Source organism: Microcaecilia unicolor, chromosome 1 (genome assembly GCF_901765095.1).
Source record: "Microcaecilia unicolor chromosome 1, aMicUni1.1, whole genome shotgun sequence".
NCBI classification, from domain to species: Eukaryota; Metazoa; Chordata; class Amphibia; order Gymnophiona; family Siphonopidae; genus Microcaecilia; species Microcaecilia unicolor.
The window spans coordinates 180,366,142-180,386,753 of NC_044031.1; the positions used below are offsets into that span (position 1 = coordinate 180,366,142).

The 20,612-nt window shown below is 47.5% G+C and overlaps 1 protein-coding gene across 3 annotated transcripts in view; it reads left to right on the forward strand.

The window, feature by feature from the left end:
- KAT2B (lysine acetyltransferase 2B) overlaps positions 1 to 20,612 on the forward strand; it is a 341,159-nt gene that overhangs the window by 206,906 nt on the left and 113,641 nt on the right. For all 3 annotated transcript variants that reach the window (XM_030202748.1, XM_030202756.1, XM_030202763.1), the window contains exon 10: positions 14,840 to 15,048. In XM_030202748.1, coding sequence (XP_030058608.1) covers positions 14,840 to 15,048 — 209 coding nt within the window. The remainder of the gene's footprint in view (positions 1 to 14,839; positions 15,049 to 20,612) is intronic.

Genomic DNA, 20,612 nt, shown 5'->3' on the forward strand with positions numbered 1-20,612 from the left:
GTGGTAGAGCAGCTCCACCAGCGGGACACCGCATTCGACAAGTTCTCCCGCCGGCAGCCTTCAGCATCTACCTCTACAGGTAGAAGATTTTTCGGGGGAAGGAAAGACTGTCCCTACTCTTCTGGCAAGCTTAGGTACAATCCTCCTTCTCGACAGCCTGCGGCCCAGGCTAAGCCCCAGCGCGCTCGCTCTCGTCAGCAGCGTGCGCCTCAGCAAGGCCCCTCGGCTCCCCAGCAAAAGCAAGGGACGAGCTTTTGACTGGCTCCAGCGGAGCATAGCCGACATCCAAGTGTCAGTGCCGGGCGACCTGCCAGTCGGAGGGAGGTTGAAAGCTTTTCACCAAAGGTGGCCTCTCATAACCTCCGATCAGTGGGTTCTCCAAATAGTCCGGCAAGGATACACCCTCAATTTGGCCTCAAAACCTCCAAATTGTCCACCGGGAGCTCAGTCTTACAGCTTCCAGCACAAGCAGGTACTTGCAGGGGAACTCTCCGCCCTTCTCAGCACCAATGCGGTCGAGCCCGTGCCATCCGGGCAAGAAGGGCTGGGATTCTATTCCAGGTACTTCCTTGTGGAAAAGAAAACAGGGGGGATGCGTCCCATCCTAGACCTAAGGGCCCTGAACAAATATCTGGTCAAAGAAAAGTTCAGGATGCTTTCCCTGGGCACCCTTCTCCCCATGATTCAGGAAAACGATTGGCTATGCTCTCTGGACTTAAAGGATGCCTACACACACATCCCGATACTGCCAGCTCACAGGCAGTATCTGCGATTTCAGCTGGGCTCGCCTCTGCGCCCAGGGTGTTCACAAAGTGCTTGGCTGTAGTAGCAGCGGCACTTCGCAGGCTGGGGGTGCACGTGTTCCCATATCTCGACGATTGGCTGGTGAAGAACACATCCGAGGCAGGAGCCCTGCAGTCCATGCAGATGACTATTCGCCTCCTGGCGCTACTGGGGTTTGTGATAAATTATCCAAAGTCCCATCTTCTCCCAGTGCAGAAATTCGAATTCATAGGAGCTCTGCTGGATTCTCGGACGGCTCGCGCCTATCTCCCCGAGGCGAGAGCCAACAACCTGTTGTCCCTCGTCTCGCGGGTGCGAGCGTCCCAGCAGATCACAGCTCGGCAGTTGTTGAGATTGCTGGGCCACATGGCCTCCACAGTTCATGTGACTCCCATGGCCCGCCTTCACATAAGATCTGCTCAATGGACCCTAGCTTCCCAGTGGTTTCAGGCTGCTGGGGATCTAGAAGACGTGATCCACCTGTCCACGAGTTTTCTCAAATCCCTGTATTGGTGGACGATTTGGTCCAATTTGACTCTGGGACGTCCTTTCCAAATTCCTCAGCCACAAAAAGTGCTGACCACGGATGCGTCTCTCCTGGGATGGGGAGCTCATGTCGATGGGCTTCACACCCAAGGAAGCTGGTCCCTCCAGGAACGCGATCTGCAGATCAATCTTCTGGAGTTACGAGCGATCTGGAACGCTCTGAAGGCTTTCAGAGATCGGCTGTCCCACCAAATTGTCCAAATTCAGACAGACAACCAGGTTGCCATGTACTACGTCAACAAGCAGGGGGGCACCGGATCTCGCCCCCTGTGTCAGGAAGCCGTCAGCATGTGGCTCTGGGCTCGCCGTCACGGCATGGTGCTCCAAGCCACATATCTGGCAGGCGTAAACAACAGTCTGGCCGACAGGTTGAGCAGGATTATGCAACCTCACGAGTGGTCGCTCAATTCCCGTGTACTGCGACAGATCTTCCAGGTGTGGGGCACCCCCTTGGTAGATCTCTTCGCATCTCGAGCCAACCACAAAGTCCCTCAGTTCTGTTCCAGGCTTCAGGCCCACGGCAGACTGGCATCGGATGCCTTCCTCCTGGACTGGGGGGAGGGTCTGCTGTATGCTTATCCTCCCATACCTCTGGTGGGGAAGACTTTGCTGAAACTCAAGCAAGACCGAGGCACCATGATTCTGATTGCTCCTTTTTGGCCGCATCAGATCTGGTTCCCTCTTCTTCTGGAGTTGTCCTCCGAAGAACCGTGGAGATTGGAGTGTTTTCCGACCCTCATCACGCAGGACGAAGGGGCGCTTCTGCATCCCAACCTCCAGTCTCTGGCTCTCACGGCCTGGATGTTGAGAGCGTAGACTTTGCCTCTTTGGGTCTGTCAGAGGGTGTCTCCCGCATCTTGCTTGCTTCCAGGAAAGATTCCACTAAGAGGAGTTACTTCTTTTTATGGAGGAGGTTTGCCGTCTGGTGTGACAGCAAGGCCCTAGATCCTCGCTCTTGTCCTACACAGACCCTGCTTGAATACCTTCTGCACTTGTCTGAGTCTGGTCTCAAGACCATCTCTGTAAGGGTTCACCTTAGTGCAATCAGTGCATACCATTACCGTCTGGAAGGTAAGCCGATCTCAGGACAGCCTTTAGTTGTTCGCTTCATGAGAGGTTTGCTTTTGTCAAAGCCCCCTGTCAGGCCTCCTACAGTGTCATGGGATCTCAATGTCGTTCTCACCCAGCTGATGAAACCTCCTTTTGAGCCACTGAATTCCTGCCATCTGAAGTACTTGACCTGGAAGGTCATTTTCTTGGTGGCAGTTACTTCAGCTCGTAGAGTCAGTGAGCTTCAGGCCCTGGTAGCCCAGGCCCCTTACACCAAATTTCATCATAACAGAGTAGTCCTCCGCACTCACCCTAAGTTCTTGCCAAAGGTTGTGTCGGAGTTCCATCTGAACCAGTCAATTGTCTTGCCAACATTCTTTCCCCGTCTTCATTCCTGCCCTGCTGAACGTCAGCTGCACACATTGGACTGCAAGAGAGCATTGGCCTTCTATCTGGAGCGGACACAGCCCAACAGACAGTCCGCCCAATTGTTTGTTTCTTTTGATCCCAATAGGAGGGGAGTGGCTGTGGGGAAACGCACCATATCCAATTTGCTAGCAGATTGCATTTCCTTCACTTACGCCCAGGCTGGGCTGGCTCTTGAGGGTCATGTCACGGCTCATAATGTTAGAGCTATGGCAGCGTCGGTAGCCCACTTGAAGTCAGCCTCTATTGAAGAAATTTGCAAAGCTGCGACGTGGTCATCTGTCCACACATTCACATCTCATTACTGCCTGCAGCAGGATACCCGACGCGACAGTCGGTTCGGGCAGTCAGTTCTTCAGAACCTGTTTGGGCTTTAGGATCCAACTCCACCCCCCGAGGGCCCTGTTTGTTCTGTTCCAGGCTGCACTCTCAGTTAGTTGGTAAATTTTTTTAGGTCAATCTCAGTTATGTCCTCGCCGTTGCGAGGCCCAATTGACCATGGTTGTTGTTTTGAGTGAGCCTGGGGGCTAGGGATACCCCATCAGTGAGAACAAGCAGCCTGCTTGTCCTCGGAGAAAGCGAATGCTACATACCTGTAGAAGGTATTCTCCGAGGACAGCAGGCTGATTGTTCTCACAAACCCGCCCGCCTCCCCTTTGGAGTTGTGTCTTCCCTTGCTTTGTTTTGCTACTTATGGGACTGACGAACACGAGCCGGTTCGGGCGGGAAGACGGCCACGCATGCGCGGTGCGCATGAGCGCGCGAGGACTAGCAAAGGCCTTTGCTAGTAAAGTGTTCCGATTGGAGGGGCTGCCGTGGACGTCACCCATCAGTGAGAACAATCAGCCTGCTGTCCTTGGTGAATACCTTCTACAGGTATGTAGCATTCGCTTTAAAAGCATTTCCATTAATTTACTTACCACAGAAGTCAGACTTCCCGTCCTGTAGTTCCCAATCTCTTCTTTACTTCCGCTTTTGTGGAGAGTGACACATCTCTTCTCCAGTCCTCCAGGACCACTCCCGACTCTAAAGCATTGAAAAGGTCAGCCAGCGATACTGCTAGAACTTCCCTAAGTTCCTTCGGTACCCTCGGATGTATTCCATATGGCCCCATCGCTTTCTCCACCTTTAGTTTAACCAGCGCCTCACAAACACAGTCTTCTGAAAATCATTCAGAGACTACCACTCCTCCATTCCTGTTTATGTTTATAGTCCTGCTCTCACCCCCTTCAGCTGTGAACACAGAACAGAAATATTTGTTATGCAATTCTGTCTTATCTTTATGAGCTTCTACATGTTCCTCCCCTTCACCTTTCAGTTTGGCAGTTTTGCACTTCCTCCAAACACTAACATATCTAAAAAAAAAAAATGTCTTGTCCCCCCACCCCCACCCCATTTTACCATATTGGCTATTTTTTTCTTCCATTTGCATCTTTGCTTTCCTAACTACTCTACCGGCTTCTCTTAGCTTTTCCACATATTGTTGCCTGCCTTCCTCTAGATCTCTTGTAGTTTATAAAGGCTAACCTCTTTGTCCTTACCTTTTCAGCTACTACTTTTGAGAACTAAAGCACCTCCTTTTCCTCTTACTTTTATTTATTTTCCCTACAAAAAGGTTTGTTGCCCTTACAGTAGCTCCTTTCATCTTTGCCCATTGCTTTCCAACTTCTTCCAGATTTTCCCATCCAGAAAGCAATTCCTTGAGCTAATCGCAGGCCAAAGAATTATCCATTCAGCTGGGGGTGGGGGGGGGGGGCGGGAGAGGAAGCTGGTAATTCTATAAGGAACTGCCTAGTTGAAGGCAGCAAGAAAGTGGGTAAATGATGGTATTTTTACTGCTGCAATTGTCTGTTGCTCATGTTTGATTTATTCTTACTGTACACCGCCTTGGTGAATTTCTTTAAAAAGGCGGTAAATAAATCCTAATAAAATATATTTTAGTCATTTACGCACATAAGTGGCCTCTGATATAATGCCAGCTAGCAGAAAAGTATGCCCCATGATTTCATGAGTGGTACTTTGCCAGTGGGTGTACACATCAGCGGAAATTGTGCAGAGTATGTGGGTGTGCATAGGTAGAACTTAGGCAGAGCACACAATTGTGCACATAATTGATAGAATACTATCTATCATTCACATGGATTCTAGCATCCAGCTAGAGACAGGCATTTACACCAGCTATAGAGAGTTAAATATTCACATATTGTCAGCCACTTCCACTACTAGTAACTTACCCATTTTATTTTTTATAGAATAGGCATAAAATAGGTTTCTCAACCAGTGCTTTTGGTAGATTCCCTCTAATAGAATAACCCTCTAAATCAGGAGTGAGCATCCTTTATACAGAGGGCTACATGGATGCCAGTATCCCTGGCAGGATGCAGTATTTTGTAATGTCAGAACCAGAAATGCAGAGAGCACCATAGAATTTCTGTGGTAAATAAATAAGTACAATTTTAACTAAAAATGATGGAAACAAACTGCTGGAATGGATATTCTGAAAATATTTGGGAAATCCAGTATTTAAAATTGCCAAAACTCTAGTTATGACGTTTTCTGTGTGTACTTCTCATGGTCTCATGAGCCTATGTAAAATTCATTGTTGAGCCGCATGTTGCCCACCTCTGCTTTAAATGGATAATACCCTAGCCCCCCAATATTCAGCTGGAGGCGCTGACCCTGAATTTTCAATGCTGGGCTGTTTCCTGTGACCAGCATTGAATATTCAGGGTTTTTTTGGCTGGCTCTAATTTAACTGGCTATGTGAATATTTAGCGCTGGCTGGTTAAGTTAATAGCAGGCAAAGATAGGACTGCTATTTATGCGGACCGATTTGCCCCTAAACCTAGCCGGCCAGCACTTGAATATTCGCTGACTATATCACTAATATTCAGCAGAGATAACCAGCTATCTTGCACTGAATATTAGCATTTAGCCAGCTAAGTGCTATTTGACCGGCAAGGAGCCAGTTAAATAGCTCTGAATATCTGGCCCTATATATTTAGTTAGAATAGCACTACCATATTCAAAAATTGTTTTGAAATTTGTTTCTCTTTTAACTCCAAAGTAGACATTCTGGTTTCTTTGGCTTCTGTCCGTTCATGTGTCATATTTACATCCATATTTATGACATGTATAATTGTGCTACTGATTTAATCAATATACTGTACATGTGTGTTTTTCATTGCTGTTCAGCAGATGGAGTAGTTATATTTACTACCACCAGAGGGCAGAATCCACTAGAGGTTCAGTGTGATGTCTTTGAACACCTATCTGTAGCTATAAGGTTTTGTATAAAAATGGTTGAGGAAAGGGAAATGGGACTCGATATACCGCCTTTCTGAGTTTTTTGCAACTACATTCAAAACGGTTTACATATATTTAGGTACTTATTTTGTACCAGGGGTAATGGAGGGTTAAGTGACTTGCCCAGAGTCACAAGGAGCTACAGTGGGAATTGAACTCAGTTCCCCAGGATCAAAGTCCACTGCACTAACCACTAGGCTACTCCCCACTCCTTGTTGAGTCCTTGTTGTATTTATTTCTTATATACTGCCTGCAAGACTGAAAGCTATCAAAGTGGTGTACTTGTTGACAGATACTATTCTGGTCATCATTATATGGCACAGATTACCTGCAGCAATTTGGTGAGCAGCATCAGTGGAAGGGTATAAGTATTTCTTAAAGACTTGCTACTTTACTCATGTAGGGCTCTGTGTTTAGCTCTGATAAGGGTAGAGGGCTGCAGTTCAATATATTTTTTTGCTATTAGGAATTTTGAAGGGTACTAACTTCTTTGTTTATTACTACTGTGTAGCTTGTAAATTGCCAATTGCTTAGAAATGGGATAGATGAATCTTTTTAAATAAAAAATATTTGTATAGCTCATCCTGTGCCGATGATATCCAGATTCTTTATCGTACATCTGATGTCTCCTCAGCCCCTTCTGTCCTTAATGCTTGTTTGTCTAAGGTCTTTTCTTGGCTTAGGGAAAATCACTTATTCCATATCATCAAGCTGATCAATCCATAGACTGGTGGGTTGTGTCCATCTACCAGCAGGTGGAGATAGAGAGCAAACTTTTGCCTCCCTATATGTGGTCATGTGCTGCCGGAAACTCCCCAGTATGTTCTCTATCTCAGCAGGTGGTGGTCACACACAGCAGCAGCTCTGGCTAGGCCTCCAAGCCTAATCCTTAGGTTTTGTTGAGGCCTGGGGTTGAGGGCTCTTTTGAGCAAGTGCAAACCTGGTGGTGCCAGGTCCCTCCTTTTCTCCCCCCTCCCGCTGGCTCCGTTAAAAAAAAAAAAAAAAAAATATTTTTAAACGTCTTTAAAGGCGTTTAATTCGACGTTTCTTTAAACGTTCATTGCAGCTACTCACTGGGACACCAGTTCGTTACAGCTCGGAGCGGCAAGCAGGTAATTTTACCTTTTTATAGCGGGCAGGGGGTTCCCCGATTCTTCTCCTCGTGGCAATGGCGTCGGAGGGCGAGGGCGCAAAGGGTCGCTCCCCGGATCGCTGGAGCGCTTCTAGAGGGGATGCGGGGGTTTTACAACCTGATTCGCCCTTGATGGGTGATAGTTTAGTGACCGATGAATGTCCCGGTCGTTCCTCCGGCGTGGCGGTTTTTTTCCCGCCATAAACGCCCATCCCCCGCTCCTCGCCTCCGCCATCTTGGCCGGCCACGCGGCTCGGACGGCTTCTTCGGGGCCGCCCTTGAGGTTGGAGACATTAATGCCATGAACGCCCTTAATTTGGGCGACGGCACAAAAGCGGCTAAAGTTAAGCGCCGTTCTTCCCGCGCGGCTCCTTCACGGAGTTTCGCGCCGGACGCCATTTTGGATGCGCAGCATGTCTCTCCCCCGCTATTGCGGGCGCCGGTTGAGAGTGCGTCTAGGGCTGTTGCCCAGGCTGCGGAAGTGCACAGTCTGGGGGGTTTCTCCCCCGAGTTTGTTTTGCTGCTGCATCAGGCTTTCCTCATGCAAAACGCTGCCCCTGTTCCCTCTTCTGATAAAGAGGTTGAGGTTCCCAGAGGTAAACGCCCTCGGGTTGATTTCCAGGCCTTGGAGGACTTTTGTCTCCTCCGATGTAGATGAGGGCAGCGTGTCTGAGGTCTCCCAACGATCCTTTGCGGATTCCTTGGAGGAGATAGATCCCCGCTCGGATGGAGCGGATGACCCCTCTGCAGCGCGGCTTTTTAGCCCAGAGGATTTGCCCAACCTGTTGTTACAGGCCATGGACACTTTGAAGATTTCCTCTCCGGAGGACGTCTCTCCCTCAGCCCCTGTTGGCTCTGCCATTATGCTGGGGACGAAGCGCCCGCCTAGAACCTTCCACGTGCATGATGCCATGCACACCTTAATTGCGGCTCAATGGGATGTCCCGGAAACGAGCCTTAAAGTGGCTAGGGCTATGTCCCGCCTCTATCCTTTGGCTGTGAGTGAACGTGAGGCCTATCTGTGGCCTACCGTGGATTCTTTAATCACTGCGGTGACTAAGAAAACGGCGTTGCCGGTGGAAGGTGGCACGGCCCTAAAGGACGCCCAAGACAGAAGATTGGAGGCGGCCTTAAGGTCGTCCTTGGAGGCAGCTGCTTTAAGTTTGCAGGCCTCAGTTTGCGGCTCCTATGTGGCCAGGGCGTGCCGGACTATGGTGCAGCGGGCTTCCCCCTCGGATCATTCCTTGAGGGCTGATTGGCCGGCCCTGGAATCGGGCTTAGCCTATTTGGCAGACTTGCTGTATGATGTCTGGAGAGCCTCAGCTAAAGGCATGGCTCAGACAGTCTCTGCGCGGCGGTGGCTTTGGCTGAAACATTGGTCTGCTGACCACGCCTCTAAATCCCGCCTGGCTAGATTGCCTTTTAAAGGCAAGCTGCTCTTTGGGGTCGAGCTGGACAAAATCGTGACCGATCTCGGCACGTCTAAGGGCAAGAAATTACCAGAGGTCAGGGCTCAGGTTAGTACTCGTCCCGATACCTCCATACCGCCCGGGCAAGTCGGGTTCCTCTGCCCCCTCTTCCTTCAAGAGGAATTTCTCCCCCAAGCAGCATTCCTTTCGCAGAGACCGCCGTCCCGGAGGTGCTCCCTCCGGTCCTCCCCCAGGGTCTCGTACCCAATGACGGGGCCTTGGTCCATGCCCCAGTGCAGATTGGAGGACGGCTGTCCTCGTTTCTGGGCGAGTGGACCACTATAACTTCAGACACGTGGGTGCTGGAAGTCATCAGAGACGGCTACAAGCTAGAGTTCTGCCAACCCTTAAGAGACGGGTTTGTACTCTCTCCCTGCAAGTCTCCGGTCAAGCTGTGGTAGTGCAGCAGACCTTGGACAACCTTGGCGGTCGTTCCGGTGCCAAAAAATCAGATTGGCAAGGGACGTTACTCCATTTACTTTGTGGTTCCAAAGAAAGGAGGTTCTGTCCGGCCTATCCTCGACCTCAAAGGGGTCAATCGGGCCTGGAAAGTGAGGCACTTTCGCATGGAGACTCTCCGCTCTGTTATAGCGGCAGTGAAGGCAGGAGAGTTCTTGGCTTCCTTGGACATCAAGGAAGCGTACCTGCATATTCCCATCTGGCCTCCTCTCCAACGCTTTCTGCGTTTTACAGTCCTGAGACGACACTTCCAGTTCAGAGCCCTCCCTTTCGGGTTGGCTACTGCTCCGCGGACCTTTTCCAAAGTAATGGGGGTCATAGCGGCCTTCCTGCTAAAGGAAGGAGTACAAGTCCATCCTTATCTGGACGACTGGTTGATCCGAGCCCCCTCTTATGCAGAGTGCGGCAAAGCTATGGACCGGGTAGTTGCTCTTTTGAGCTCCCTGGGATGGATCATCAACTGGAAGAAGAGCCAGCTGCGCCCGACTCAGTCCCTGGTGTATCTGGGAGTTCGATTCGACACCCAAGTGGGCAGAGTGTTCCTGCCAGACAATCGGATTGTCAAGCTTCAGGCTCAGGTGGACTAGTTCCTAGTAGCCTCTCCTATTCGGGCTTGGGACTACGTGCAGCTGTTGGGCTCTATGACGGCCACGATGGAAGTAGTGCCCTGGGCCAGGGCTCATATGAGACCACTACAGCTATCTCTGCTGCTGCGCTGGACTCCGATGTCGGAGGATTATGCTGTGCGCCTTCCCGTGGACCCAGCAGTGCGCAAGGCGCTGAGCTGGTGGACGCAGACAGACAAGTTGTCTGCAGGATTGCCTCTGGTGACCCCGGAGTGGATTGTCGTCACGACAGACGCCTATTTGATGGGCTGGGGAGCCCACTGCTTGGGAAGGACAGCGCAGGGGCTCTAGTCTCCTGCAGAGGCAAGTGGTCTATCAACCTCCTGGAACTCGGAGCCATTCGCTTGGTGTTATTGGAGTTCATCCCGGTACTCGTGTTGAAGCCTGTACGGGTCCTGTCGGACAATGCCACGGCTGTGGCCTATATCAACCGCCAGGGAGGTACCAGAGCGCCCCTCTAGCCAAGGAGGCTATGAGTCTTTGCCAGTGGGCGGAAGCGAACCTGGAGCAGCTTTCAGCGGCCCACATTGCCGGAGTCATGAATGTCAAGGCGGACTTTCTCAGTCGCCATACCTTGGAGCCCGGAGAGTGGCAACTATCTGCTCAGGCGTTCTTGGACATCACGAAGCGCTGGGGCCAGCCGAGCCTAGATCTGATGGCGTCATCGGCCAATGGCCAAGTGCCGCGCTTTTTCAGCAGAGGACGGGACCCTCGATCCCTGGGAGTAGATGCTCTTCTCCAACAGTGGCCGACACAAGAGCTCCTCTATGTGTTCCCGCCCTGGCCCATGTTGGGCAGGGTGCTAGACCGGGTGGCAAAGCATCCCGGCAGGGTAATCCTGGTGGGTCCGGATTGGCCCAGACGTCCCTGGTATGCGGACTTGTTCAGGCTCTCAGTCGACGATCCTCTGCGGCTGTCAGTGGAGCAGGGCCTGTTACATCAGGGTCCCGTGGTGATGGAGGATCCCTCTCCCTTTGGTCTTACGGCCTGGCTATTGAGCGGCAGCGTCTGAGGAAGAAGGGCTTCTCAGACAAGGTCATCGCCACTATGCTGAGAGCGAGGAAGGGCTCTACTTCTACTGCTTACGCCAGGGTTTGGCGTATCTTTGCAGCATGGTGTGAAGCAGGCTCACTTTCTCCCTTCACTGCTCCAATTTCTTCAGTGTTGGCGTTCCTGCAAGAAGGTCTGGAGAAAGGCCTGTCGCTCAGTTCCCTTAAAGTCCAGGTAGCGGCTCTGGCTTGCTTCAGGGGCCGCCTGAAGGGTGCTTCCCTGGCTTCGCAGCCAGATGTGGTGCGCTTTCTCAAGGGAGTTAATCACCTGCGCCCTCCTCTGCACTCAGTGGTGCCTGCGTGGAATCTCAACCTGGTGCTAAGAGCATTGCAGAAGCCGCCTTTGGAACCCTTGTCGAGGGCATCTCTGAAAGACCTGACGTTGAAAGCAGTCTTTTTGGTGGCTATCACTTCAGACAGAAGAGTTTCCGAGCTCCAGGCGCTCTCATGTCGAGAGCCTTTTCTGCAGTGCACTGAGGCAGGAGTGACTATTCGCACAGTGCCTTCCTTCCTGCCCAAGATTGGTTCTCGCTTCCATGTGAATCAGCAGCTCTGTCTCCCTTCCTTTCGTAGGGAGGACTACCCAGAGGAGTACTCCGCTCTTGAATATCTGGATGTGAGACGAGTCATCATCAGATACTTGGAAGTGACCAATGATTTCCGGAAATCGGATCATCTGTTTGTCCTGTTTGCAGGTCCTCGTAAGGGTCTGCAGGCTGCTAAGCCTACAGTGGCAAGATGGGTCCAGGAAGCCATTGCAGCGGCTTATGTGGCCGCGGGGAAGGTGCCGCCTATCCAGCTGAAGGCTCACTCCACGAGAGCTCAGGCGGCCTCGATGGCAGAGGCCGGATCCGTCTCCTTGGAAGAGATATGCAAGGCGGCAACGTGGGCTTCGGCTCATACATTCTCCAAGCATTACCGTTTGACTGTGGCTGCACGGGCGGAGGCCCGGTTTGGAGCTTCAGTGTTGAGGTCAGGGATTTCTATGTCCCGCCCTGGGTGAGTACTGCTTCGGTACATCCCACCAGTCTATGGATTGATCAGCTTGATGATATGGAAGGTAAAATTATGTATAATCATACCTGATAATTTTCTTTCCATTAATCATAGCTGATCAATCCATAGCCCCTCCCAGATATCTGTACTGTTTATATTCTGGTTGAATTTTAGGTTCAAGTTTAGCCTTCAGTTACTTCAGGAGGACTTCGTGTTCAAGTTCTTCTTTCACTTGGATTCTTCAAGAGTTGAGACAACTTTGTGTTACAGTGAGCTGCTGCATTCCTCTCCCCTCCGTTTTACGGGGCTGGATTGAGACATAAATTCTGCCGGCACTCCCTCCCGCTTCGTGCGGCTGTAGGGCAGCTTTGTACCCCTCCCACTTCGGCGGTGTTAGGGTCAGTCAGCTCCTCCCGCGGTTGCGGTTGCAGGATAAGCCAGATCCCCCCGCATCGGCGGGTGTGGTGTCCCTCCCCCGCTCCGCGGGGATGAGCTGGACGGATTCCCCTCCCCCACTTGTGTGGGGATGAGCTGGGTTAATTCCCCTCCCCCGTTTCGGCGGTGGTGAGCTGGGCAGAGTGTCCCTTCGTGGGTGTAATTCTCTAAGTGCTGAGTCCTGCGGATGGAGCTTTGATATCGACATACTGAGGAGTTTCCGGCAGCACATGACCACATATAGGGAGGCAAAAGTTTGCTCTCTATCTCCACCTGCTGGTAGATGGACACAACCCACCAGTCTATGGATTGATCAGCTATGATTAATGGAAAGAAAATTATCAGGTATGATTATACATAATTTTACCTTTCTTAACACCTCCAAGTGTGAATCAATTGCTTTCTCATGGGGCCACACTCTGCCACCCCCTTGCCCCATCTTGAATGGCAATCCTATCCCTCTTGGAAAGACTGTCAAGATTCTTGGTGTCACGTTTGACTCACACTTAATCTTTAAGCCACAAATTGACTTTGTTCTTCATTCCTTCTTTTTCGCCCTTCACTGCATCCTTCCATTATGCTCTCTTCTTGACCCATTTTTAGTGCACACTCTCTTCTCCATGATCATTTCTCATATATACTACTGTAATTCTCTGTATTTTGGCCTTCTTCTGTCTTCCATTATATTTCTTCAGCTTGTTCAATCCACCACCGTTAAATTACTCCATTCTGCACGATGCTTCAACCATATCACCCCCCTCCTCCATTCTGAATACTGGCTTCCATTCTCTTCTCGTATTAAGTTCAAACTTCTTTGCCTTGTCTTTAAGTCCCATCTTCCTGCAGTCCCGGCCTATCTCTCCTCTTGTCTCACTCCTTATGCTCCCTTCCTCTCCCTTTGGTCTACTACTACTACTTATCATTTCTGCCTTTGGCAATCTTCTTACAATTCCTTTCCTCCCTTCTTTTTGCCTTTCAATTTCTCATGAGACCAGTTTCAGTTTTCTGGGACCCTCCCTTTGGAACTACCTGACACCTTTCATCCGTTTAGAACCTTCCTACCCTAAATTCAAAACATTACTCAAGACTCGCCTGTTTACTGAATCCTTCGGCTCAGCCACATAATTCTGTTTCCCTTCCTCATGTATCTGTTCCCTCAATTGCTTTTATATTGTAAATCACATAGTCATTGTGGACAATTTGCGGTATATCAAGTGCCGAAAATAAATAAATAAATCTCAGGCGTGTACAGTGCTGCTGTACAGAAACATTTAAGATGGCTTCTGCTCCTTGACATACAAGAGACACAGACATGAAACAAATAATAGGCTTTAAGTTAACAGGGAGGCCACGTTTGGGGAATAACTAAACTGGCTGGACTATAAATGGGAAGAATAGTGGAAGGGGCTTAAAACATTAAGGTTTAAGAGATTATGGTGCTCATTTTTTTCAAAGCCACTAAACTTAAAAAGTTACATAGTTTCTATGTAACTTTGTACTCTGTTGACTTTGAAAATGAGCCTCTTTATAAGAGAAAAGCTTCGAGTTTTTTTAGAATTTTCTGTCCCGCCTACCAAACAAACCATTTAGGCGGCTTACAGTCTAAAAGAGAGTATAGAGATAGTGCAACTTAACAAGACAGGATAATGTGGGGTAGAGGGTAGAACTACAATGTCAGTAGGAAAGTGTGGGGGGGGGGGGGGGAAGCACGAGAGGTCAACATTTATGTGTCCAGGAATTCATATCTGGGCATCGAAGTTAGCAAATATGTAAGTCAGAGAGAGAGGAGATGTATTTTAATATTAACGATAGGCATCTTTAAAAAGATAAGTCTTAAGATCACTTTTAAATTGATCAAGAGAAGCTTGGGTCCTCAAGTGTAGAGGTAATGAAAAAAAACACTAGTGCGAGACCATACCCAGATGCCAGTACTGAATATCCAGTTCATCGGTGGCCCCTGTATCTCGGCACTGCAGAGGTTCAGAACAAGTAGTAGTAGTACTTATCCGCGCAAGTCAGGACAGCCTAGTTATTTGGACATTGGCCCTAAATATCAGCGGTGCCTTGATAAGTGGAGGAGTGGCCTAGTGGTTAGGGTGGTGGACTTTGGTCCTGGGGAACTGAGGAACTGAGTTCGATTCCCGGCACAGGCAGCTCCTTGTGACTCTGGGCAAGTCCCTTAACCCTCCATTGCCTGCCGCATTGAGCCTGCCATGAGTGGGAAAGCGCGGGGTACAAATGTAACAAAAATAAATAAAAATAAAATAACTTCTGGCAACAATGCCAGCTAAATCAGTGCCCATCAAAACTTATATATAGGGAGAACATGCAGCAGTAATCCTTAGGACCCCTTCCCTTCGTATGTAAGGAAAATGGGAACTTGGCATGTAGTGACCAAATTTCAAGAGACTTTAAATACAATCATTTATTTTGAAACCAGTGCACGTAATAGATTGGATCAGCATCTGAGAGTTCTGTAGCCATGGGATCAGTCCTTAGATTGAATATCTGTTTTACCTAAGCAGTGTTAAAAATTTCTGTGGGGTTCTCTTTCTTCTGCAGACAAACTTTCTCTCAGCACATTCTGCCAGAGATGAAGCAGCCAGACTGGAGGAGCGCAGAGGGGTCATTGAATTTCATGTGGTCGGAAATTCCCTAAACCAGAAGCCGAACAAAAAGATTATGATGTGGCTGGTTGGCTTGCAGAACGTATTCTCCCATCAGCTGCCCAGGATGCCCAAAGAGTATATCACAAGGCTTGTCTTTGATCCGTGAGTACTGTCACAGGGGACTGGGTGGCATGAAGTATGGCTGGGGAGGGCAAAGCAGGCTTGTGCTCCAGGGGTTGAAATCTGAACACCTGTGATTGCCAGGCACAGCAGAAGTTGTGTTTGCAGAAGGAGAGCTCATGGTTCAGAAGGTATTTGTTTTTGATGGTCAATTAATAAGGCAAAAAACCTTGCTGAACTTGAGGCAAATGCTGCTATGGTCCTAAATTCCATCCTGACATGTAAGGAGGTCACTGGAGTAAGCCAGGACCCTTCAAAGTAAAACTGAAAATTTATTGTCGTTTGAAAAAAAAATATTGATTGCATTAACCCAGGGATGTCCAATCTTGGCCCTTACCAGGTCGGGTTTTCAGGATTTCCCCAATTAATATGCATGAGATATATTTGCATATAATGCAGGCAGTGCATGCAAATAGATCTCATGCATATTTATTGACTAATTCTTTAAATTGAGTTCCCCTTATTTCACTCTAGCTACAAGGCTTAAATTTACCTCCTTTAAGTAACTACACTTTATTTACTGTAAATTCTTTTATTCATATCAAAAAATTGTGTATCAAAAAATCTTATATGGATAAAATCCACTACTAAGTTTTACCAGGTCCTTCTAATTCTCTTGCATTCCATCCATACATACTACACTATACCTTTCCTCTTCCATACTATTGCCTACTCACAATCATTTTTCCCTTTAAGGAGATGTTATACAAATGTTTCAAAATTACATTTCTTATCATTGCAAAAACATATGACTCTTATTATTGCAAATAGCTGAGTTCTGTAATTGAGACCAAATGTTGTCAATAGTCCGTGTCATGCTGAAGAGCTTCTCTTGTTGATTTGTGCGACAATCAAAGTTATTCTATGAGATTTCCTTTAAAGATGTTATAACTGTTTGCCTTTTGTCCACACTGCGCTGTCTCTTCAAATGACTTTACCAAACATCTCCTGGGTATCTAAGTGATATACTTCCATAATCATGTCCACATCACCAAACTCAACTTCCATTGCTGTAAGCTTTGTTTTCTCTTGAATACATTCGTCAAACCCTACGCAATCGATGCGTTTCACTTTTCCGCGTCTTCAGGGGTTTAACTTATCAAAAAAATCAGGCTGCTTCCACAGGATGAGACTCCTGCAGCGGTGGTCGGGCCCAAGGCACTGGATACACCAGACGTGGGTATCAGTACCCGAGATGGTCCGGTTGCACTGAGTACAACGCTTGAAGCCGCTGAGTGTCTTCAATGACATGGAAGGAAAAACGGCTTCGGCAAAATCAAAAGACGTGATCATAAGTACATAAATAATGCCACACTGGGAAAAGACCAAGGGTCCATCGAGCCCAGCATCCTGTCCACAACAGCGGCCAATCCAGGCCAAGGGCACCTGGCAAGCTTCCCAAACGTACAAACATTCTATACATGTTATTCCTGCAATTGTGGATTTTTCCCAAGTCCATTTAGTAGTGTTTTATGGACTTGTCCTTTAGGAAACTGTCTAACCCCTTTTTAAACTCTGCTAAGCTAACCGCCTTCACCACGTTCTCCGGCAACGAATTCCAGAGTTTAATTATGCGTTGGTTGAAGAAACATTTTCTCCGATTTGTTTTAAATTTACTACACTGTAGTTTCATCGCATGCCCCCTAGTCCTAGTATTTTTAGAAAGCGTGAACAGACACTTCACATCCACCTGTTCCACTCCACTCATTTTATATACCTCTATCATGTCTCCCCTCAGCCGTCTCTTCTCCAAGCTGAAAAGCCCTAGCCTCCTTAGTCTTTCTTCATAGGGAAGTCGTCCCATCCCCGCTATCATTTTAGTCGCCCTTCGCTGCACCTTTTCCAATTCTACTATATATTTCTTGAGATGCGACGACCAGAATTGAACACAATATTCAAGGTGCAGTCGCACCATGGAGCGATACAATGGCATTATAACATCCTTACACCTGTTTTCCATACCTTTCCTAATAATACCCAACATTCTATTCGCTTTCCTAGCCGCAGCAGCACACTGAGCAGAAGGTTTCAATGTATTATCGACAACGACACCCAGATCCCTTTCTTGGTCCGTAACTCCTAACGTGGAACCTTGCATGACGTAGCTATAATTTGGGTTCTTTTTTCCCCACATGCATCACCTTGCACTTGCTCACATTAAACGTCATCTGCCATTTAGCCGCCCAGTCTCCCAGTCTCGTAAGGTCCTTCTGTAATTTTTCACAATCCTGTCGCGAGTTAACGACTTTGAATAACTTTGTGTCATCAGCAAATTTAATTACCTCGCTAGTTACTCCCATCTCTAAATCATTTATAAATATATTAAAAAGCAGCAATCCTAGCACAGACCATACCTGTTAACAGAAAAAAGGGCACGAAGAAAGGGAACAACCCGACCGCGCGGCCTAAGCCGGCTGCGTCGAAAAAGAAAGGAAACTTTAAAAGGGGCACAAAAAGAATAAAGAAACTACGGGAAAGTTTTTTTTTTTTAAACTATAAATCGTACAAGAAAAAAGAAAGAAGGCAAAAAACGAAGGTTCTGTTTCCCGGGCCTGAGAGGAGCGGGGAAAAACTGGACTGCACCTCACCGTGGAGAAAAAATAACTGAGCAGGAATGCTCGCATGACGGGCGGGAAGTTGTTCGCACATGCGCGGTTCGCGTGACAAAAGGTTCTGCAAACTTTTACAATTTTTTGCTTGCAAAATTGCCAATTCCTGGGCCGACGCGGATGTCGACCTACATGTGAGAACAATCAGCCTGCTGTCCTCGGAAAATACCTGCTACAGGTATGTATCTTCACTTTGTCACACATTATTAAAGAAAGCAAAAAGGGAAGCTCTTCAGCACGACGTGGACTATTGACAACATTTGGTCTCAATAATAGAACTCAGCTATTTGCAATAATAAGAGTCATATGTTTTTGCAGTGATAAGAAATGTAATTTTGAAACATTTGTATAACATCTCCTTAAAGGGAAATGTGAATGTGAGTAGGCAATAGTATGAAAGAGGAAAGGCATGGTATAGTACGTATGGATGGAATGCATGAGAATTAGAAGGACCTGGTAAAACTTAATAGTGGATTTTATCCATAAGATTTTTTGATACAAATTTTTTTGTTATGAATAAAAGAATTTACAGTAAATAAAGTGTAGTTACTTAAAGGAGGTAAATGCATATTGATTGGGGAAATCCTGAAACCTGACTGGATTGTGGCCCTCAGGGACCGAGGCTGGACAACTTTGCATTAACCTCTAGAAATGTACTTAACTTTATTTGCAAAGTGACTAGGGCTGCCCCCATTGACACCATGTTCTCTTCTACAGCCATTCTTAATGAGAGGAGCCCTTTTGGGTCTGATTGAATGAAAAAACTTTCCCATTAGTCTCAATGGTTGATTCACTTTTTCCCATACTCCCAGATTTGGGTGGTTATCTTAGAAGCATCTTGCATGGAAATAGCATTTTCACGTGTAGAATGGCATACCTGTGTAAATACTGTTTTAGAAAGAGACTGTTTACACATGGTGATGCACACCACATTTGGCAGGAGGTGTGGTAGAGGTGGGGAGAGGAGATGGCTTGGGCCGGGCAACATCTCAGCAGTAGGCGTGGGAGGCTCAAGCACCTCAGGCACCGAAGCAGAACGACGGAGCCATGCATCCAGGAGATCTGGAAGAAAGGCCCGGAGACGTTCATCGATAGCTTCCACCAAGAAAGGCTACATCAACATGGATTACACAACTTATGGGGGAATCCACATAGATCTAAAAAAAAATCTAGATTATGTCATTTACACCTGCCCCCAGGTACAAATAACTGGCTGCCTGAAGGGCCAAATGATAAGGCTGAGGTCTAGCCCCTCCCTGATCCCTCCAGTTACATTGATTCCCCCTACCCCTGTACGCCTCCAAGGTATCAGAACCTGCCAATCCCACCCCAAAGCTTCCTATCCTCCCTAACTCTTCCTCAGCCTCTGATTCACTCCCCAAGTTGACCCCCCCCCCCCCATAATATTCTCTGAGCACCCCTCCCAATCCATTCCCTGAATATTACAAGGGTCCCTGGTGTCTAATAGCAGCTGGAGAGATCCCCACTCACTCCTGTTCTTTTGGCTCTGGGTACTAAAATAGCGCTCATGACCTTAGCTGTAATCTCACAGTGCTACTACTAGGGGTCAGGCTGCCAAATAGGGATATTATGCCCTTATTTGGCAACATGACCTCTAGCAGTAATAATATGAGATTACTAGAACATAAAGCTTAAGAATAGCCATACTGAGTCAGACCAATGGTCCATCTAGCCCAGATGGCAAATTCAGGTCACAAGTACTAGACAGAATCCCAAATAACGTCAAGATTCATGCTGCTGATCCCTGGGACAAGCAGTGTGTTTCCCCATGTCTAGCTCAATAGCAGACTATGGACTTTTCCTCCAGAATCTTCTCCAAACCTTTGTTAAACCCAAATAGATTAACCCTTGATACCACATCCTCTAGCAATGAGTTCCAGAGCTTATCTATTCATTGAGTGAAAAAATATTTCCTCCTGTTCATTTTAAAAGTAGTACCATGTAAGTTGCTTGAGTATCCCCTAGTCTTGCTACTTTTTGAAAGAGTAAAAAAATCAATTTACGTTTACCCATTCTGCACCACTCAGTATTTCATAGACCTCTATCATATCCCCCCTTAACCGTCTCTTTTCCAAACTGAAGAGTCCTAACCTCTTTAGCCTTTCCTCATTTGAGAGGAGTTCCATCCTCTTAATCATTTTATCAACTTTCTTTGAACCTTTTCTAATTCTGCTGTATCTTTTTTTTAAAGATATGGTGACCAGAACAATCTGCATGCATTTTAACAACTTTGAATAGTTTTGTGTCATAGTAACATAGTAGATGACGGCAGAAAAAGACCTGCACGGTCCATCCAGTCTGCCCAACAAGATAAACTCATATGTGCTACTTTTTGTGTATACCTTACCTTGATTTGTATCTGTCATTTTCAGGACACAGACCGTATAAGTCTGCCCAACCACCAGCAAAGTTAATCACCTCACTTGTTCCCATTTCCAGATCATTAATAAGTATGTTAAATAGTACCGGCCCCTGTATAGATCCCTGGGGCACTTCATTATTCACCATCCTCCACTGAGAGAATTGCTCGTTTAACCCTACCCTCTATTTTCTATCCATCAACCAGTTCCTAATCCACAGCATAATATTGCCTCCTATTCCGTAGGTTTTTAATTTTCTCAGGAGTCTCTCATGAGGGACTTTGTCATACTCTTTCTGAAAATCTAGATACACTACATCAACTGGCTCACCTTTATCTACATGTTTATTCATTCCGTCAAAGAAATGAAGCAAATTGATGAGGCAAGACCTTCCTTGGCTGAATCCATGTTGACTCTGTCCCATTAAACTACGTTTGTCTGTGTTCGGTGGTTTTATTCTTTATAATAGTTTCCACTATTTTGCCTGGCACTGACGTCGGGCATACTGGTCTGTAATTTCCCAGATCACCCCGGATCCGTTTTTAAAAATAGGCGT